The sequence below is a fragment of the Seriola lalandi genome, unplaced genomic scaffold (genome assembly GCF_002814215.2).
Source record: "Seriola lalandi dorsalis isolate HSWRI2012SDOR001 ecotype SW California unplaced genomic scaffold, Sedor1 jcf7180002054842, whole genome shotgun sequence".
Lineage (NCBI taxonomy): Eukaryota > Metazoa > Chordata > Actinopteri > Carangiformes > Carangidae > Seriola > Seriola lalandi.
This window is the reverse complement of record NW_019525395.1, coordinates 15920-37562: the sequence shown is the minus strand read 5'-3', so window position 1 is coordinate 37562 and position 21643 is coordinate 15920. Positions and strand designations below refer to the sequence as shown.

The 21643-nt window shown below is 38.0% G+C and overlaps 1 protein-coding gene across 1 annotated transcript; it reads left to right on the top strand.

The window, feature by feature from the left end:
- The first annotated feature begins 547 nt into the window (after positions 1–547).
- On the top strand, positions 548–20135 carry tpo (thyroid peroxidase). The gene is made up of 12 exons (XM_023426859.2): positions 548–656; positions 2144–2228; positions 2346–2506; positions 2862–2985; positions 4177–4306; positions 5209–5409; positions 6019–6510; positions 14172–14430; positions 18001–18171; positions 19287–19521; positions 19638–19846; positions 19954–20135. The coding sequence occupies exons 1-12, from the start codon at positions 566–568 to the stop codon at positions 20133–20135; spliced, it is 2340 nt and encodes a 779-aa protein (XP_023282627.2). The 5' UTR covers positions 548–565.
- Positions 20136–21643: the final 1508 nt, after the last annotated feature.

Here is a 21643-nt window from a genome sequence, read left to right as displayed (position 1 = left end):
ACTGCATGTTAGTTTTTTAATGAATTTAATTGATGGTGATTATTAAACGGGTATGGTAGAGGGATTTGATGACAGCAGGTGTGACTTCTCATCGAGCCATAGTCTATACTTTACATATACAGAGTTATATATTGACTGTGCTAAATGTGACAGCTAGGCAGCCAACATATAGCTCAGTTTCGCTGAAACTTAAATCCCTATATTGCGCATATGTGGATGAATTAAACCCGCATGAGCTATCAGTCTATATGCAAGACAAATAATGCACTGCGTCAGTATTATCTCATGTTTTCTCTGGGATTGTTACAGAGATTCAGAACTGACCAAACATCCAAGTGGATGACAATGGGAGGAAAAAAAGTACTCTTTCAAATCAGTCAACCAAGGACAGGAAAAACACTGAATCTCTGAGTTACCCCAGTGAGGGCTGGTTTATTTAACCTTGGTAATGGACTCCCTGCTTTATCTGAATATATAAGACAGGTTCAACAGGGCACACGGCAGTAGGATAACTCTTCATTGTCGTTGTGAAAATCTTTGACTCTTCTACAAACTGCCCACCACAATGGCTTATTTTCTCAATTTGATTTTCCAGGCAATGTTGGTTTGCACTTTTCTCCAATTTTTTTTAACTGATGAAGTCAAACATTTCAACTGTGAGTATTTTTTTTTTTTTTTCTATTTTTTTTATAAATGCTTCTGCTGAAATCTACTTTCATCTAAATTGTGTAATCTATGATAATAGCTGGTGGATTGGAGAGATTGATTGCAATGCAGTTTACTGTGTGCTGTCACATCATAGAGTGGCAAGACAGAGCATGTAATAGATAACTACTTTTATAGCATAATTAAGTGTTTACACATTCCTGAGTTAAATATGTAGTGGACCTGGAGAAAGGAGATAAACACATGGAAATGTCAGGGTCATCAGCATTTTTGTGTCTCCTTGAACTTTTTTTTTCTCTATATATCTTGTGAAAAAAAGAATGTTGTTCCTGGTTTGTATTGAAATGCAATTTCAGCAGATTTGGTACCAAAGCTGACACACTGACATGAAGGTGAAAATGCTGCATATAAGGCCAGGGTATCCTTGACTCTAGGTTATGTGTATTGATGTAGTGATGCCTCAAATACATCAAAATATGTGTAGGATGTAATACATATAAATAAGTGTTTACTGACAGTTAAAATCCTACATGTAGCACTTGTATTCAATATGGTTTGATAGGCAGTCAGTGGTTGAAGAGAAAGTCAGATCCTATTGAATAAAAGTAAGTAAAAGTACATAAGTATAAATGTAAAATGTACCAAAATGTATTTCAAGTATGAAAGTTAAAGTATTCGTTATGCAGAAAAATGTTCCCTGTGTGTGACACATTATATATGATATCATTTTCATTACTGATGCAATAATGCATGAGTAGCATTTTACTAGCAAGGATGGTGGGATTTTACTTTATTGTATGTACAGCAAAAGCAAAGTAGTTTCATACAGTTGTTCCCAAACTGGGGATCAAGCCCCTCTCCTAAGGGACCCCAGATAGAAATTAGGGGCCATGAGATGATTAATTTGGTGGGAGAAAAAATACACAAACATGATGTTATATGATATGATATAATATGATGTGATATGATATGATATGATGTGATATTATATGATATAATATAATATGATATGATATGATGTGATGTGATATGATATGATATGATATGATATGATATGATATGATATGATATGATATGATATTGGATAATTTTACTTCTCCACCTCAGCCTTAAACAGTTTTTTAAATGAAACCATCTGAGAGGTTTAAGTAAAAATCAAGACACAAAGTAAGATGTAAGAGTGAACTACTCGTTTAATGTATTCTGTATTTAATGTATTCTGGTTTAATTATTTAATATACAATATTTCTCTCTAAAATGTAGAATAGAAGTAGAAATACTAAAATACTTGTAATACTTCTAAAATACTAGAAGTACAGGTACTTCAAAATTACTTCAAGTTTAGTAAATACTTAAAACTTTTAGTTACTTTCTGCCACTTGCAGTATACAGTTTATATTTTGGTACAGACTGAGAGCATGTAATACCATTTTAAGTGATCTTTGTGCTGTTTTGTGATGTACGGTGTATCTTCCAGCCACAACTGTTAGAGAACTGCTTATCTCGTCATATCAAGAGAGCCTTCAAATTGTAAATGAAGCCTTACTCCACTCTAGACAACGGTAATAAACTATCAAATGAATTAACATTTAACATCTCATCTCTGTTTTAACTAAAACTACCTTCCAAAATGAAAAATGAAAAAAGGAAAGAAAAAACCTGTCAATTTCTGTGCACAGACGGAGCGCACCATCATCTTCCACGCATATGTTTGCATTCCGTCGGCAAACTGAGCCTGAGACCCTGGAGATTGCCCAAGCTGCAGAGGTTTTTCAAACAACTCTGAAAGTCCTAAAGAGCAGAGCAAGACAGAGATACAAAAGGGATGTCACGACTCCAGGTAGAATTGCTTTCATTAAATCTGGAGGATCTCACTGTGCAACAAAGCTTAAGAGACAGTTGGACACCATGGAGTTAGAGCGACTTTAACACAACCAAAATTGGTCCACTGCCAGTGTTTTTCCAATAATAGTCTGCAATTAATAGTCTGCAAAAACACTGGATAATTTAAATGGATATGAGCAATAACTAAAGTCCTCATAAAGGAAATTTAAAAAGACAAAAGAGGCATATTCACAGTTATTGTTTCTCATTTGATAGTGGGTGTACTTTCACATTTTATATGCTTGTACAGTGCGGAAAGATTGAATTCCATTTAATTTCTCTTGTTTAACTCTCCTATGTCTCTGCGATAGAGTTGTTGTCATGGGAGGACGTGGAGCTGATCGCAGAGCTGTGTCAGTGTCCTCCTCCAACACATCCAGCCGGCTGCCAACTCAACCCAAAGTACCGCTCCATATCTGGCATCTGCAATAACAGGTAGCCCACTGACTTCAACCCAATTGATATTCAAAGAACCAGAACCATATTGCTTTACATGAAAATGTATTATGGTATAAGAACCAATAATGCAGGCAGGAACTATGTTGAGTGAATAAATGAACATGATTATATTCTGATAAGTGAGTTGAGATAAAAGCCGCAGCCACCACAGCCCGACGCTGCTCTCAAATTAAAAATTCAAACACCCAGTTTCCCTTTTGAAATTTCAAAACTTATGTTGCACAATTTCTGCCAATTTGAAAAGCAGAAATCCATTTCACATTCAGTTTCATTTTCATCGTAGTATGGGGGTACTTTGGTGTACACTTAAGAGTTTTCTCTTTAATTCAGTTTGAGCAGCAATGGTGCAGTTTCCAACTTGAAAATGATAAAATAAAACTTGGATTTTTTTAAATAAAAATTTTATTGTGCCCTACTTTTATGTGCCCTTTGATTACAAAGATCAAGTCACATAAACATTCTATTTTAATGAATGATTTCATTTTAAAATTGGCAGTTGAAATTCCCTGATTATTTTACTGGTGCCTATGCTACTTTTACCCTGCCCTGTGTCCTAGAGGTTACATTTATATACAACAAATTTACAACAGCAAATGCCTGTGTGTTTTGGTGGAAACTGTCTTGGCCCTAATGTGTTTCACCTGTGTTCAATCACCCTTGCCTCCCTTGTCTATATAGTCTTTGTGCTCCCCTTTGTCTGTGTTGGTTCATCTGTTGATATCTGGGTTTGTCCTCATCAGTCCACGTCTCCTGTTCTTGTCTGGTTCGTCTCCAAGCTGTTCACGTCCTGTTCATCTCCGGGTTTGTCCTTGTTCTGTTCTTGTTGCCTGTCATCACCTGTGGTCCCTGTGCCTGTTTTTTGAAGTTCTTTTGTTGAATAAACCTGCTTGCACCGTCCCCAATATGTTGGCTGCATTTGGGTCCACCCCTACTTACCTCAAAACCCTGACAGAATCACTATTGTGTCAGCCAGTGATAGAGAGTAAGAAAATATTTAGAAAATCCCTGTCAGCGAGCCTAGCATAAGAAGTTGATATTGATTTGATTTTTATCTCAAACTGTTGCAGTTCATTCGGAGGGAAACAAATGCTGTTGCATTCAGTGATGGCATATACTGTTTTGCATTACAGCATTTTTGGACATGCTTCATGATTCTTTTTTTGTCAGGCAAAATCCTCTCTGGGGAGCAGCCAACACTCACTTGGTCAGATGGCTTCCAGCTGAATACGAAGACGGCGAGAGCGAACCCAAGGGTTGGAACCAAGGACGGCTCCATAATGGATTCCAACTTCCCCTGGTAATCTACAAAATGCTGGTCTGACGGACACAAAGGTCTTGGTGGAGAAATTAGAAATGAAGCGAGCTAGCCCTGCAAACCGGAGTTAATGTTGCATTCCATTTATTTTTCTAACCTGTTTTACAGCAGATAAAGTCCACAGCAATTTAGGAAGAGCAGAAGTGTGTGTGTGAGATGACATAGATTACAGCTGCTGTTTGAATGTTATGGCCTGTGCTTTAAAAAGAGACTATTCCAGTAGAAAGGAGTTGGTTTCCAGTCATGTGGATAAACATTATTTCTCTCAAACAGCAAATGAAACTGTTACGCTGATATTTGCATTGAATTTCAGTTTTAATTTATGCACTCATTACACAGTGAGAGTGAGGTCTTTTAGTGGAAGAACTCATGAAATATGCATCAGTTGTATCCAGCCTGCAGTTTACCTCCACATATAAGAGCTGTGATTTACTAGTCTTTTAGATATTTAATAATCTTTGATCTTAACTTTTCCATTTCTTATAAAAAGGGTTCAAGTAAATCATATCTTGGATGCTTAATATATTGAATTTCTCATTTTATAATCAGTTGCCAAAGTCCTTTTTGTTGGATAAATTAGGATATAAAAAAAAGAAACCTGCCATATCACAGCCCCTTTTGTTGAGTTTAAGTCATTTATCTATTTATAACATAAGTTAATGAATTAAAGAATGAACTAGCTCACACAAACAAGAAAGCTATCATCCATCATAACCCCTGACTGGAACACAAAAGGCCTCCCCCAGAATACATGTTCATTTCCATTAATGACAAAAACTCTAACTGATAAATGGCAAGTCACTGCAGAGATGGTTGTGTGGAAAATGCAGTTGTAAACGTAGTACTCACTGTCTGCCAAAAATTACAAATCCTACTGTCAACAGCCATGGGACGTCAGCAAGAAAATAATGAGGAGCTCTTCAAAAAGGAATGATGACCTCTATTCTCAAATGCTGGTGGAGTGGGGGCAGTACATCGACCATGACATAACCTTCACTCCTCAGAGCACCAGCCCTTCTCCTTTTTTGACATTCACGGACTGTTCGAGCACATGTGAAAATGTGCATCCATGCTTTCCCATTAAGGTAAACTGAAAGCACAACAGTCTTTCTACATTTTGCTTACCTTTGTCTTGATTGCTCTCTTGTCACAGTCCTGTGACATTTTAAGGATTATACTTACTTGCTTTCTTGTTGAGTTAGATGTGAACATTGATACCACCCTCACACCTGTCCATTCATTATAAAGTTGGAGCCAGCAACTGTTTACCTTAGATTAGCATAAAGACTCATTTCCTGCACTTACTGACTTCCTGCACGACCAAAGCAAACTCCAGAAATGTTCTACTCTTAACCAAGAAATACTCACACACCTACAGGAACTCTCCTTAAAACCACAAATTGCTTTTACACTTTAGTTTTTGTATGGATCAAACAAATTAAATATAACGCATTTATTGGTGAGGATTTAAAGCTGTTGGTAAGTGGGTTCTGTTACCATTGGACAGAGCCAGACATGCTTCACAATATTTATGCTAAGCAAAGGTCAGACATAGAGTGGTCAATCTTCTCACCTCACATCTAACCATTCTTTTAAATTCCACAATCACAACAGATAAATCTGATATATCCCTCAAAAGTAGTTGAAGATGCTACTGAAGCAGCTTGTTATAAATAATTTTATCTTCTCTACAGACCCGTGATATGTCCTCCGCTGCACAAAGCTGCATGCCTTTCCAACGCTCCACCTCAGTCTGCTATCTGAATTTCACTTCAGATATCATACAAGCTCTGCAGCGACAACAGATGAACGCCATCACATCGTTCATGGATGCATCAGTTGTGTATGGCCACACTCCAAAAATGGAGAGGTTACTCCGTGACCTCTCTGGCTTCAACGGGAAACTTTCTGTCAACAAACAGTTCAAGGATCCAAAAGGAAGACCCTACCTTCCTTTCGTAGCCTCTCTGCCGTCAAAGTGCTTACAGGACCCGCAGGGGGAGAGAGTGGAGTGTTTCAGTGCTGGAGACACTCGGGCCAATGAGGGTTTGCCCCTGACTTCTTTGCATACATTGTGGCTTAGGGAACACAATCGAATTGCAGAGGCATTGAGACGCATGAACGATCACTGGAGCCCAGAGATTATATACCAAGAAACCCGCAAGATTATTGGAGCTCTGCATCAGGTATGTGACTAGTAACTAAAATTGTTTTCAGTATGCCAAAATTAAAACCAGTTTATAATGACTGAAAACTGTGCTGACATGCCACAAAAAAGTCAATTTCTCAGAGCCTAAATTGACATTTTGGGTGTCACACTAATTTGCATTCTTGCTGAGATTTAGGTGAGAAGACAAAAACAACTCCAGGCCAGGAGACGGTTAGCTTAGCTTAGCTTAAAGGCCTGAAGCAGGGCGAAAGAATTACCATGGCTCTGTCCAAAATTAAAAAAAAAAAAAAATAACATCCTCCTAGCAACTTTAAATGTTAATTAAAAAGATCTATAATGTAACTCAAACCAGACATTGATGTTCTTACATTTCTGGTGAGTGATATTTTTCTGCTCATCTAACCTTAAATATTCACATTAAGAATGCTGGAACCAATTTTGTCTTTAAAATGACTTTAATTAATAATTGAGTATTAAAATTGATTGCTGATTAATTTTCTGTCAATCAGCAACTTGTTTCAGCTCTATTTAACAGTTCATTGAGCAGTGCTAGAAATGTTTGTACTGTTGGGTAATTTGAAATAACCAGTCTTGTTTTCTGCCATGCAGAGTAGCAACCACTTCTCTGTCTCGTGCTCTGTGCCAAAAATGTTATATCTTGTACAGCTGGAGCAAAGTGCTAACATCTGTAACATCAAAAATTCATCCATCTTTGTCAGAACCCCACTGAGGGCTCAAATTAAGTGCAGAAATTTTTAAAAAGTGGCATTTGGTCAGCTAATTCTTTATGCAAAACAGCTTGTGTATTGTAATTCAGTTCTTCGGGCTTCAGGTGAGTTCCCTGAATGTTTTTTATTCATGATCTTGCAGACTTTCCAGAAAAATTCACCTCAGATTATCACAGAAAAAACACTTCTGTTTGTTTTATATCCTGCTTGTGTAGTCATATTCATAGGGATGACATATCAGATCAGATGGTTTTATTTCTGTAGCCAGCTGTAGCAATAGTTCCATGGTTTCCTGCTGCAACCACTGACATTGCAGGTTTTTTCTACAGACTGTAGTCACTGTGCTGCAATGAGTTTAACCATGGACAGATTTTGTTGGATTTATATAGATTAGAAGAACTCATACCTACTACTTCCTACCACATAGAGTGCCAACATACACATTATCCCCCATTAAAACCTCATTAAATAGGCAAGACGATCAACTTTCATTGTGTAAGTGCCAATTGTGATACAGAGACGATAATGATAAGAAATCAAATGGACGTCATGCTCTGGTTAGTACGAAGTCAAGACAAGCAGAAATCGGAGTGATTCACATGAAGAAGTTGTGGATTCATTTATATCCTACAATCTGGATGTACTGCACTAGAGACACAGCTGTGTGATGAAAATAAAGCGATTCTGTCTAATTGCTATAAAGTTTCTATTGAGGAACACAAATTATGTCCTGGGGGGGGGGGACAAACTAGTTCAGCCTTTATGAGTATGGAGATTTTATAATCTGCAGATGTCAGTTGCAATAACATATTATTAAAGAAAGGCAAACTTACATAAAGTATGTAAGGAGGAGGGTTGTTGATGAGTTGTTAATTCTTTCTGTTGTGAAGCAAATCATGACTCAGGGTCATAACAGTTTTCACAATGCAGAGAAAAAAAAAGGCTTGACTGGAGACTTTGCAGAGATGAAAATAGAATTATTGTAGTTATTATTGACTGTGCATAGCAATGATAGAAATACAGTAGAGCTTTACAAAATCAACAAGATGAATTCAGTTAGAATTTTAAAACCTGATTTATAAACTACACTCTGCTGAAATCTGTTGACTTCATAAAGGCGAGTCACCTGCTGAACAAGGGTCAGTAATTTGTGTCAGTTACTTTCAAGCATCTTGTAAGTGCTTCTGTTTGACAGTTTAGCTTTAGCTAACAGTTAAGAAAAACAGCTGAAAAACAATCTCACCACAAAGTCCATTGTCATGATAGGCCCCTCCTTGTCCCTGCCCGGACTGTTTAGTGTTTCCTGTTTTATTTTGAAATTACTGTCCATTTGTGCCTGTTGTGGTTTTACTTCCTGTCTTTGTGTTTTCCCGCCATTTTTCTGTTCCACCTGTGTCTCATCAGTTAATTAGTTCCCTGAGTATTTATAGCCTTGTGTTGCACCTCATCAGATGCCAGAGTATTATGTTCAGTTACTGCATGGTTCATGGCTTGAGTCCCTGTGTTACCCATACTACCCGTATAATTACCTTTACCAATTTCCTGGATTTTGGGTTTGGATTGTTTGCCTGTTTTGGACTGCCTTGTTGCCTTTTGACCCTGGAGTACCTTATCTACTTGTAAGCATTCATTTGCTTTGTTAAATCAGTGAACCACATTTTTTCGTACTAAAATGTCTGCATTTGGGACCTTTTTCAAGTGGCCTTGCAATAGTTCTGAAAACTTTTGATGACATCACATGATCTTCCATGCCATGAAATATCAGATATGAATCTCAGCTTTTAAGCCAACCTAGTCCTGAATGAAAATCTGAACAGCAACAATTCTATGCTAACTGTGCAACCTCCATCTGCTGTTGAAGATTACATGATCGACAGCAGCAGAACAGCTGCAAAATGGGCCTTGTGGTGACATTGTTTCTCAACTACTCTCTTTGAATGAGCTTTGACTCAGTTATTTTAAAACATGTAATGTCTTTGCTAACAGATTTAAAATGCATTGTCTGGATATTAAAGGAGAGTTCACTCATAGTGAACACTGATAAAGATGCTGGTCAGTTAGTTGACATGGCTGCTTCTTTTAGTAGCATTTATGATTTGAAATGTAAGTAAAACAAGACGAGATAAAGCTAAATAGTGAAAACCTTTTTCCGTATGAAGCTTTCTTCTCGTATAATTGATTCAGAACTTGTGTGACCCTGACAGCTGCTGTTCTCAGTCTGATGACTGTAAGAGTCAACAAGCTGTGGAATCCGCTGCTTTGCTGTCATTGCAAAAGTCTCAGCAGAAGAATCTTTTACAAATCACCTCAGTGGTGATGGTGCGGTTCCCGAAACTGATGTCAAAGTTGGCTTCCAACAACTCCCCTAAGCCTGTGTTCAAATCACCTACAATCATTGTTTTTCATACTAACAATTGGTCACATGACGAATTATATGTGAAAGATATTGCTCATAGTGACAAATGCAAAGGGAACAATACCCTATCTCTGTAGTTCCCCTCAGCTCTAAGAAGCATTTCAATCTTTCAGCTCATTGTTTTTGTTCTCTGTCCCGCAACTGTAATGTTTTGTTAATGTTCTCACAGCTCTGAGACAGTTGTTGTTTTCAGCCTAGCAGGCTGCTGTTTTCAGTGAAAAAAGCTTTTAAAAACCTACAACACTACACCGTATAGCAGACAAACAGTTGGCCTCAGCTGATGTAGCATTTAGTATCTGAAGAGATATTTCCCTCAGGAGTTGGTCGAGACCAAAAGCAGAGCTAAGAGATTTATTATTGGATGTTTGGACAAGCACAACTCTGAATGAAAGGTAATATTAGCTACTCAATACAATATCTGTTGGATATATAAACAGGCAACTGTATGCTAACGCTTTCACCGTATTAATTTATATGGTAATAGTATGTCAGTGTTGTTTACAGCTTGTTTCTGCTGCACCTAAGTGGCCAAAAAAATTGCAGGTTTAAAATCTGTTTTGAATTGTGGAGTTTTCCCACAAGCTATGCAACATTTTATTCTTGTCCTGCAGATTCTTGCTAAGGGGAATCAAAAAATGGTTTATATCACTTAGATATTAACCTTGGTTTTTAGTTATTTTCTTTTCTGTCTTTTATAAATCAAACAACTTCCTCTGTGTTTCAAATTGGCCTCTTTGAATGGCCTCTTATTCTTATGTTTGAACCCAATGCTTCTAATGTAGCTTTGCTCAGCACGAGTCCTAGACGCATCTCTGTGTGCTCGTATGACAAGGCTCTTCATAACAAGGCGGGCGTCAGCCAAGTCAAAACTGTCAAAGACTGACACATGATAATCCTTCATCATATAAACAGTCTCTGTGCAAAGACAACACTCAAACTTCATACCAGTTAGCAGACACATGGATTCCTCTGTCTTGATATTAGCTGCACGTTTTTAGGTACACAGCTGGGCTTTGTTGCTGTTTTTACTTTTTTAGTTGTCTTAGTAGTGATGATGGATGACAGGCAGGTTGTGCAGCAATGACTGATTGGACTGATTGTTGATAGCTATTTCCATTACCTGCAGGCTGAAAACATGATTAATGATGATGCATTCTTCATGAAATATAATGAACAGAACATGTTTTAATGCAAATGATTCATTGCTTCTACTGTGGGGGACCAGTGACTCTGGTACTAGGCTGTAAAGATTTGTACATCTTTTTTTTTTTTTTTGAGCAGATGGAAAATATTCTGTAATCTTTGAGATTTTTTGTGGGGGCCGACATTGTACTATAGCAATGGATTAACAGCTGCTGTTTTCAGGTGACTCGGGGACAATACCAGAGAAAAGAGATTTACAATATTAAAAAGAGATGGGTCTAAGGTGGAGGGGCTTTTTAAATAAGCATAAAAGGCAGGTACTGTAGGGGATTTACATACTGTAGCTATAACCATGACCGACTTGGAAAATCCTTGTATTGGAAGTGGAGTGAAAAGTGAGGGGCTATCTGGTCTGACCAGGCTGCAAACCGGCAGACTGTAACCTTATCTCTTTTCTCATAGAAAAAAAAATCTCAAAGTTGAGATGAAGAATAAAGAAAGCTCTCTGTTTGTGTTTCTCAAGAGAAGAGTGTTGACTTTGACAAAAAGTTTGTACTTTATTGCCCAACGACCAGTAGATGATTCTTACAGACAAGCCCCACTTTACATATATAATGGCAAATAGTCAATAAGCACACTAGTTATACACATCAGCACAGGCTCAACATGACTTCCTGTGACAAAAGATAACAGATCGGCAGGCTTGGATATAGGTTTTTAAGTGCTGTACAGAGATTAATGAAAGCAAAACACTTCACTAGAATCACTGAGCCACAAGCATAATTTCATTTGTTAGAGCTCCTTTGATCCTTTGCCAGTGAGTTTGCCATCAAGCTGTGATCAAGTATCCAAGTGAGCCATGACAGAGAGCCAGCCTGCACCTTACCAGGACTCTGAAACTAGCTCACCAAAATGTTTGCTGTGAAATGGCTCTATTGCAAGCAAGGATTCAATTATTGCATATGGTTGTCACCCACTAAGCTTCACTGGATTTTTGAAAACTGCCACTAAAAGACTAGTGTAATCTAATTGCCAAGTTATGGTTTAGGCATTACAAATTCTCTCACCTATTCAGCTTTACTTGATTAACAATCTTCAATTACAAAGTACACTTTGCACTGCTAGCTGTGGCAGCTGAGTTTTAAAGCTGAAGCACTTGTGGTTGCAAGTTTAGATTTAAATTTAAGCCTGAGAGACGGTTCAGGCATTCCATGTAATGTAAAGCATTACAATAACAAACTCTCCACTATATACTATTATTTGATAAACATAACAAGCTATGAGATGATTAAGACATGCCTAATATAATGTAGTAGGCATATTGCAAATGTATATTATTCTTAATATTGGCATTGAAAACTGCCTATGATGTGAAAACTTTACTAATTATCCAATCCCGCAGAGGGGGGAAAAAAAACCCACCCAACTCTGCAGCCCTTTGCAGCTTTCAGCTCATTGTTGGAGTTTGTCGGTCCATATGGTTGAATCCCAACACCTCACCAAGCCCCCCCCATTTAAATCCTCAGGCAGCTGTGTTCCCAGCAAACAAGCTCACACAGGGCGAATGTAATGTAGGATTCTGTTTTCATACTGCATTATTCTTGACAAGTCACTGAAAAAGCATTACTTTTAATGCATTAAAATATGTGCTGGGGCAGTAATTGCTAACCAATAAAAAGACCCACTTCCAGGCCAAGGGTAGTGTGCAATTAGCCAGGAAATGAAGCATTAAAGTTAAAAGTGTTCAAGTCTGGTGCTATGAGGTGGATGCCAGGGGATGTGTACCTGTTTTTGCACATGCTACTGTGTATGTCAGCTTTAACTGTCTACATCTGTTGAATACATCAATTTGCAGTAATATAACCAGGATGTAATAAAGACATGGATAATGAAGAGAGGAGAAAACACTGGTCAACAGATTTCACATGATGGTTACAATTAAGCTTGTTGTCAAAGATAACAAGTGAGATTTCTACAATATGATTACATGCAGGAGGACAGAGAACCTAAGTGGAGGGAAATGTGATCAGGTGAATAGATTCTGATTTATTTGAGCTTAACTGAGCAAAGTTTTATACATTTTAAGGCAGGACTATGATATTGCCCCTTTACTATGTAGTGTGGACAGGCAAGATCATTACGTTGTATTTAGTTTTTAAGTGGTCCATTAAGTAAAAGACTTGACTGCTGAACAGCTCTGCATTTATGAGCTTACCTGTCATAGAGTTAAATCCAACATAAAGCAAAAGTGGACATTGTAAAATATAATTTGCTAATTTCTTGTAGTAGAAGGGGAAGTATTTTGGTATTGGACTTCTATTAAGTCAAGGGACTTAATAGAATAGTATCTAAATTGAAGCGGCAGAGGCTGAGATAGTTCAACTTTAAGCGCATAGTATATATCATGCCCCCAAAGCTCTGGATCCTTCACTTCCAAAATAATGCAACTGGATAGTATTTTGCATTAGACCCTCTGTGCCCAATAGTTTTTTTTTTTTATGAGTAAATGTACTCAGTTACTTTCCACCACTGCATGGATGAATGCTGCTCTTGACATCGCAGTCTGGTGTGACTGCTACTCATATGAGACCAGAACTATGTGAAGCACTGCTGCCTAAACATAAGTCAGTCTAAGCTGTGTTCTCCTGTCACAGCTGACATGTTCTGCATCAGTTTCAGTTTGTGCAGACTTCTGCTTGTAGATCACTAATACATAACAAGCACATATTATAGAGCACTACATTTGAATTGTTTTTGCAGTTTCCAATTGGTACTGTTTTTAACTGTTGGTTGTGCTTGTGGATGATTGGTGGAAGTCTGAGACTCTCGCTGTTTAGTGAGTCATCTCAGCTAATCATTCTTGCCTTAACAAGTTCATCTTAAACAGACTGTCTTTACTCCAGATTAGAGGCAGCTCAATTTCATATCTTTAAAGTTATCTTCAGAGCAACAGAAGGTGAATTTATCAGGTTTTAGATCTTATTTTTGGAACTTAAGCTGACTTTAAATGTGTCCTATTAAGGTGTAGGGTATTTGAATCTGTGTGTCCATATGCCTTTGTGTGATACTGCATGTGTTAAGATTCAGGTGGTGAACTGAGGCCTTTATAAATAGTGATGAGGACAGAAATTCTCTGCAGTGACCCATAAGGGAACAAATGTGCATTCATATGTCCAAGCTGCGTGCATACACATTCACAAGATACTATATTTTGGAGCTGGATATGTTGTTATCTGTCAAGTGATATCATCCAAACTCCATGAGGTACAATGTGTGGCTTTAAATTGCAAGTGATGCACACTGTCCTTAGATTTGAGATATTCTTTTATGACTATGTGGAAGATTCTTTTGATTCTTTGTGATCCCCCTCTCTCTTTTTTTCTTCCCCAGATCATAACCATGAGAGATTATGTTCCAAAAATCATTGGCCCGGAGTCTTTTGAACATTACATTGGACCCTATGGGGGCTATGATCCAACTACAAACCCCTCGGCCTCCAACGTGTTTGCCACCGCTGCGTTCAGGTTCGGCCACGCTACCATCTCTCCAATCCTCAGGAGACTGAACGAGAGCTTCCAAGAACATGAGCAGTTAACCCACTTGAGACTACACAACACTTTCTTCAGTCCGTGGAGAATAGTCAAAGAAGGTCAGTACACGCTTATGAAGCTGCCTATTGGAGCTAATAACATATCCTGCAAGCGCACTAAATGCACCGTAAAAAGACGGAATGCGGAAGGAATAAAAAATTACCTTTTTATTTAGGTCAGCTTCAGTGCTGGATGTCTGTCTCTGTGTAACAATTAGTTGCATACAATTCTATTGATTCACATATTTCAGACCACGAAATAGATATATCTTTGTCTGATAGACTATGAAAACCTACAGCAATATATCAGACCAAGTACATGACCTAATGTCCTCCCAGTGGCTGGAGACTCATTACAGAAGGTGTAATAATCCATTTTACACTGTAGGAACCTTTTCAACTAATTATCAGTACATGATTTATTTATTTATTACTTGTGTATACGATACTATGTTATCTATCATATACAGGAGATGCATTCTTAAATGTGTACTTACAGCTAACTACTCCTTATATTTTTCAACCAGACTCTTATTCTCGTTATTGTGACCACTGCAGTTATGGGTCATGCACTCACCACATCTGTGGTGGAGATTCAGTTAACACGGACTGCAGCAAAGCAGCATATATCGTGGCGAGCAGGTCAAACCCCCTAAAGCTCTTGGACTAAACTTAAATCCCCCCCTTCAGCATGTGTGTTTTGGTTATTGTTGCTTCACTTGGATGTTTGACCTTCACTGTGCACAATGATGTATGGGCAGTTCGATACTTGGAGGCCGTTTTCACATTCATCTCATGAAATAGAAAGTTTCTTTGTGCTCACTTTAAATCAGACTTTAAGTGGTGTACAAGCAGGATTTTGTGACATGGCAACTAGTTGGGAGGCCAGTCATGGTCCACTATGCGACTAACATATGCAATGTGGAGACCTGAAACCTCCAGTGTCCAGCAGTCAACTGTTTAAAATGAAAAATATGAGGAGCAGATGACATTTTGAGAATTTTTAAGAAGGTAATACAACCCCTCCTCCCCTGATTTTTCAAATTATTCAAAGTATGGTATTTTTATGTCTTAAAACATGTCTGGATGGTCTTTAAATTTTATATAAATTATTTCAAATGTTTGTCACTGAGTCAGAAAAAAAAATGCAGAAATGATCCCGCTGGAGTAGCTACTGTAGAAAAGAGACATCTACTTCCGGGGAACTTATAGGTAACCAAACTAGTAAAGCTCAGTAGTATGTCAAACAACATGCCTTCTATTGTATTAGATGATCTGTTGACTTTGCATGAGAGCAAGACAGGAAACAAAGGCAGAGAGGGAGGGGTGTTATATATGACAAAGGCCCATCTCGCCCATTGGTATGGACCTTTTAAGTTGATGTTGTCAACTTGTTAGCAAAGGGTTGCTTATGTACACATCCAGAAGGTACAGAGCAACAAGATCATTTATTTGGAGTCAGTTTTTGTCCATCTGGCTAATAGAAGCCCAATATTTACTCTTTGGTGTTTAGCTGCTAAATGCTCCACTATGTTCACCAGCTAGTCTCTAACTGTTTCTGTCGACTATTTGTTGCTGAGCAGGTTGTACACAGTGGTTCTTTTTTGTTTCGAGCTTTTTTTTGCTGAAAACAGCTGCCTGCTGTTGCCTCAAACGGCACCATGAGACTCAGTGAACCAAAACAATAAAGTTGGAGGCCAGACTGTTAGACAATGTAAAGCTGAGGGTAGCTGAAGATCCATCATTATCATTCTCTATATGACATTATATCATTGCTCTCATGTTGTCATTTATAAACTGTTCATAATAGCTGCTTTAAAACTTCAATATGCATCATTACCTTTGCCAAAGCTGTTTATTTGTGAGCAGGACCACAGAAAAAGTACGGAACTAAATTGCACCAAACTTGGTAGAGAGATGGAGCATGGGCTGGGGAAGGACCTATTCAATTCTGACGCACATCTAGATTATATACAATGAATTTTGTTTTATTTTTATTTTTTCTGAAGTCTGGTGTATGTTGTTTGACACTGGCGGCCATGGCGGAGGTCTGTGTTCAGAGTGCCCCTCTAGTTTTTTATAAACCCATTAGACAACTGTATACCACAATTTTTTTTTTTTCAAATTACTGTAGCTGAAAAATAAGGATATCATTTCCTCTCTAATCCACAGTGTAGAGACCGCTCTTTTCACTGCCATAAGCTTGTGACCATAGGTGAAGGATAGACAAGTCTAGTTTTCTCATCTTCAAAGCTCAGCTTTCACCTCACCATTTCACAGTCCCTCTGCATTACTACAGTCACTTCTGCTAATCCACAGTCAATCACACATGAAGGAGCTGCCAAATATCTAAACGCACACGGATCAATCCACATTTATCTTTGAGAGAGCCATTGCCTTTGAGGAGCATCTCCTCATCCTGTCTGTGTTAGCTGCATTTCACTTCTGTGCATATTAGAGGTCACAGCGCCATTAAGTTCTTGGAAGCACTATTTACAAAATACTACAATATGCTGCAAACACTCCATGATGTAGCACAATGCTATAAGGGTGAGCCTCGTTGTGTATGCAGTGCAATCGGTTTCAAAACTCAGGTCACATATCCTTGAGATTATGAGCAGGACAGATTAAAGGTGCTAGCACATGCACACAATGATTCTGCTTTTCTATTCTCTATCTCTTTTGTTATATTAGTTTTAATTGGCTTTTCCTTTTAAGAGAATTGAAAACAAATAACCAGATACGAAATGCAATAAATAAAGATGAAAATAGACTAAACAAAAATCCAAACAAAAATATTCATCAGCTCAGTCCATCAGCACAGTATACACATTATGTAAAGAGTGTAATGTTAAAATGCTGAGACACATGTTATCAACTCAAATGGTGCATTCTGTCATTATGTCAACCCAGTCGCCTATATCCAGGTCTGACTTGGCTTTTCCGGTTATGAAGATTAGACGCTGAAATGAACTCTGTTTATAGGGCCAGGGTAAATGCTGATTTGGAAATTCTAGGTAAACACGATCTGTCCTTGAAGAGACAAAGCTGAATGATAATAATTCTGAACACTAAGAAACGTTTACTTTATATGGCAACTGAACACTTTTTGCTGACCTCCAGTGGCTTAAGTTCATACCTTGAACTGCAGTGAAACAGTGGTCAGTGATTTTTAACGCAACACAAGTTATGAAACTATGTGTTATGATAAACAGAACATTCATCCCCAACGGTCCATTCATCCTATTTGCTCCAATGAAACCGTTTGGACGCCAGAAAGCCCCGTGGAAGCAGCCGATCCAAGTTTATACACAAATCTGTTTTCTAACCAGCATAAAGAAAGAGCTCTATCCAGAGAAAAGTGTACCCATAAACTACTATATATATATATATATATATATATATATATATATATATATATATATATTTATTTATGCATTGTATCCTGTTGTCTTTTTTGTTAAATTTTTTGATATTTTACATTTTGAGACCGACTGGACTGATATCCAAATTCTTTGAAATTAAATATTAACAGAAAATCTTTTACTCTTGATATGTGCACTTAGAATATTATTGCATTCCACTGTTTTATGTTGACTGATTAACTTAAAAAATGCTGTTTTTGTCTAGGTGGAATTGAACCAATCCTGAGAGGCATAATTGGAACTGCAGCAATAGCTGTTAGCCCAAACATGCTGATGTCAGAGGAGACAACGGAGAGGCTTGTCGTCCTTAATATACAACAGCACATGGACCTGGCTTCACTGAACCTGCAGAGAGGGCGAGATCATGCTCTCCCAGGTAAGTCCTTGGCTGTGAGTCAGTGTTCAGTAGTGTTCACTTAAGCCTGCCAAATCACAGTGACAACCAACAATCAACCCTGTTTAATCCTCAAAGCTTAAAAGCCAGTTCCTTTCACTCCCTTTGTCAACATTCTTTAAGCTCTTTGTGTTGATACATTTGACAAATTTGATGTTAACAGCCATTGAGTACAGCATCCAATCCTATTAGCAGCTTGTTTCTGAAGTTTGCTGCTGCTTACTGGTTCTTCATGATGATGACAATGAGAAGTGAAAAATGCAGTACCAACCCTATAAGTCATAAGGCACTAAACTAAACTTGGATTAGCTTCATATCATTTTCACAAAAACAGCCCTGATACTGAATTGACAGTGAGCTGATAGACATATCATTCGTACATGTGTGCCTATGTGGAACTACTGGAAACCATTTTACTGATTCCGTAAAGCTATTAATATTGCTCTAACCTACGTACGTGCGTGTGTGCATGCTGCTTTGAGTGGCAAGACGGCGACAGCGGAACAGACCAATCTGAGCTTCAAAACCACTCTTCAGAAACCTGTGGATGATGTCACAGAGCCTACGTCCATCTTTATTTACAGCCTATGCTCTTTACATAATAATAGGAAACAGGTGAGGAACAGCTGGTGTGGCTCCGTCCGAAGGTAACAAAATCTACCTACCAGCCCCTCTTATAGTCACAAATTAACATTTACATCTTTCTTTATTTTTTGTTTTCCTGATGGAGAAAAATAAATAACCTGGCAGCCTATAACCATATTTAATGAAGTCGCTGTGGTAGCAAAAAATAGTCTGCAACATAACCCCCATGAAACACTTTGCTTTTTTTCTATTTTTTTTTTGTATGAGATAAATGTAGCATGTTCATAGTTTCTTAGCTGCTGGTAGGTGGATTTTTTATTTTATTTTTTTACTTTTGGACAGCTAGCTCCTTGTTTCCTTCTATTTCCAACTAACCACAGCTTAGCTCTAGCTTTGTGTTTATCTTACAGACATGAGAGTGGTCAGGCTTCTCATCTAACTCTTGACAAGAAAGCAAAATGTGAATAAATATGTTCATTATTAATTTATATTGTGCTGATATTACTTTCCAGGATACAATGATTGGAGAGCGTTCTGTGGACTGAAGCGTGTTAAGACACTGGATGATCTCAAAGAGGTTGTGGGAAACAAGGTTGCTGAGAAGATACATAAAGTATACAAACACCCTGACAATATCGATGTATGGCTTGGAGGACTTGTTGAAAATTTGTTGCCAGGCTCAAGAACGGGTCCCCTCTTCTCGTGCCTGATTGGAAAGCAGATGAATGTGCTTCGTAATGGAGATAGGTATAATAATGTTTGTTTATTTAAAAAATTGGGGGGGGGGGGGTGAAGGCTTTGGTTCAACATATTTATTGAAAAGTTTAATTTTAGATGGTAGATCAACCATTTTTATGTTTCAGGTTTTGGTGGGAGGCTGAGGGTATGTTCACCCAGCAACAGAGGGCTGAGCTTTTAAAAGGTTCTCTGTCCCGGATCATCTGTGACAACACCGACTTAAGAGAAGTCCCCTATGATTCTTTTATATTTGGGAAATACCCATCTGATTATGTCTCTTGCAATTATATACCACTGATGAATCTGGAAGCTTGGAGAGAAGAAAGGAGCGAAGGTGGGCTTGGGAGACTTGGGCTAGTCCTTGTCATAAATCATACATTCCTTTGAATTTTATCATTCCCCTGCGCATTAACATGAAAAACTTTTATCACTCAATTCCAGACTTGAAGCGCTGTGGCTCTCCAGCAAAGATAAAGAACGGGGATTTCATATTGTTCTCTAGATGTGACAAACTGGTTGCCCAGTACTCCTGTTACCATGGTTTCAAATTAAAGGGTGCCGCTGCAATAGTTTGTGAGGGAAATCGGTGGAGTGATCAACCCCCACAATGTACAGGTATGTGAACTGTAGTTACATGTATTTGTTTGATAGCATTTGGTTATGGTGATGTCGTACTGTCTATGTTGAATAGTTTCACATGAAAGGGAGGTTCCACTGTCAGCTGGTTAATAGCCTATCCTCCTTGTATGACCTGCTTCATATATATACTGTAGATTATCCTCCAAGCGATGGTTCAGCACCACAGATATGCCTGAACACCATACAGTATTCAGTATATGCCGTGCTCTTTTCTGGCTGGTGCTTTACTGCTATCTGCTGGTACTAATGGTGTAAAGGAAATGTTCCAATAGGTAATATATTGTGAATAGGGCCATTTGTGCGGATATCAAATTGCATAGTTTTAATCCGACCTGCATCAAAAAGCACAAGGTTAGATGCACTTTCAATGCCACCCATTTTTCATGTGGACAGCAGGTTTTGAAGCAGCTGTTTATAACGAGTATAAAAGTCCCCTTGAGAGACCTGAATCTTAATTGAAAGATGCAGTGCAAGGAATGTTTTTTTTCAAATTTGATCACGGAGTGGTTACATTTCTGTGAATAGGCTGTTCTCTTTTTATTATCCTGCATCTATCTCCATTTGTTGACTAAGCAACTTCTAATTATAAGAAATTTTTATTTGATAGGCCTGTACACCTTTCTTGTGGCATTGTCATTAACGATTGATTGGCATGATGTCACTGAGAAATGTAGGTTGCTCAGTTCCAGCAGTGCTGATCTTAAGCCAGGCACGCACACATAGCTCCTTTTGATGTAACTGATTTGTTGTAGCAGTCTGTTCCTGGATACTGGATAATTTTTACAGTAAACACTGTTTATTGCTTCAAGTTTATTTCCTGTTGTTGTTTTCCTGATCAGTATTTTTTTTTCTCAAAACAATGACAACACATAATTCACATAATTCTGGTTTCTCATGATTACAGCATACCAAGTCATTCTAAGTCAGTCAAAGAAGTCATAATCATATAACAAATGCAACCTGATCTGGAGAGTCAAAAAATGAATATCAGTTAGTCTAATCATTAAAAATTAATGCTGATTAGCTACAAAGACTGGAAATGGGGAAATGGCTAGCCTGGCTGTGGGTTCTGTCCTAGTAAATAGCAGAGACTTGTGGAACTAACTTTTCATTTCAACACTTCAATTTTTGTACAGATTTATTAAACTAAATATAGTTAGTGAGCCTTGTAAGTGGTGATAGGTGGATTTTGTTACTTTTGGACAGAGCCAGCCTAGTTGTACAGCACTTTTTGCTTTCTTTGTGCTAAACTAACAAGCCGCTGGCTATAGCGTTATATTTACCAGACAGATTACAGTGGTATCAAGTTTCTCATCTAACTCTTGGCAACAAAACAAACAAGGATACGTTTCAAAATGTCAAACTACTGCTTTATTCAAAGTGTTTTCAGATTGGGTCAATTAAAATGAAGAATATCTTAATTTTATTACAGTAGATTTGATTAGAAAGTATACCCTTTCAGACTCACACTCCACTCTGCAATTTTATTATT

Bases quoted from the DNA above. Each gene is read 5' to 3' on its own strand.
- tpo (XM_023426859.2), top strand. From the start codon at position 566: ATGGCTTATTTTCTCAATTTGATTTTCCAGGCAATGTTGGTTTGCACT. The intron at 2,986-4,176 runs GTAGCCCACTGA...TTTTTTTGTCAG, and splicing joins TCTGGCATCTGCAATAACAG to GCAAAATCCTCTCTGGGGAG. The intron at 4,307-5,208 runs GTAATCTACAAA...TACTGTCAACAG, and splicing joins ATGGATTCCAACTTCCCCTG to CCATGGGACGTCAGCAAGAA.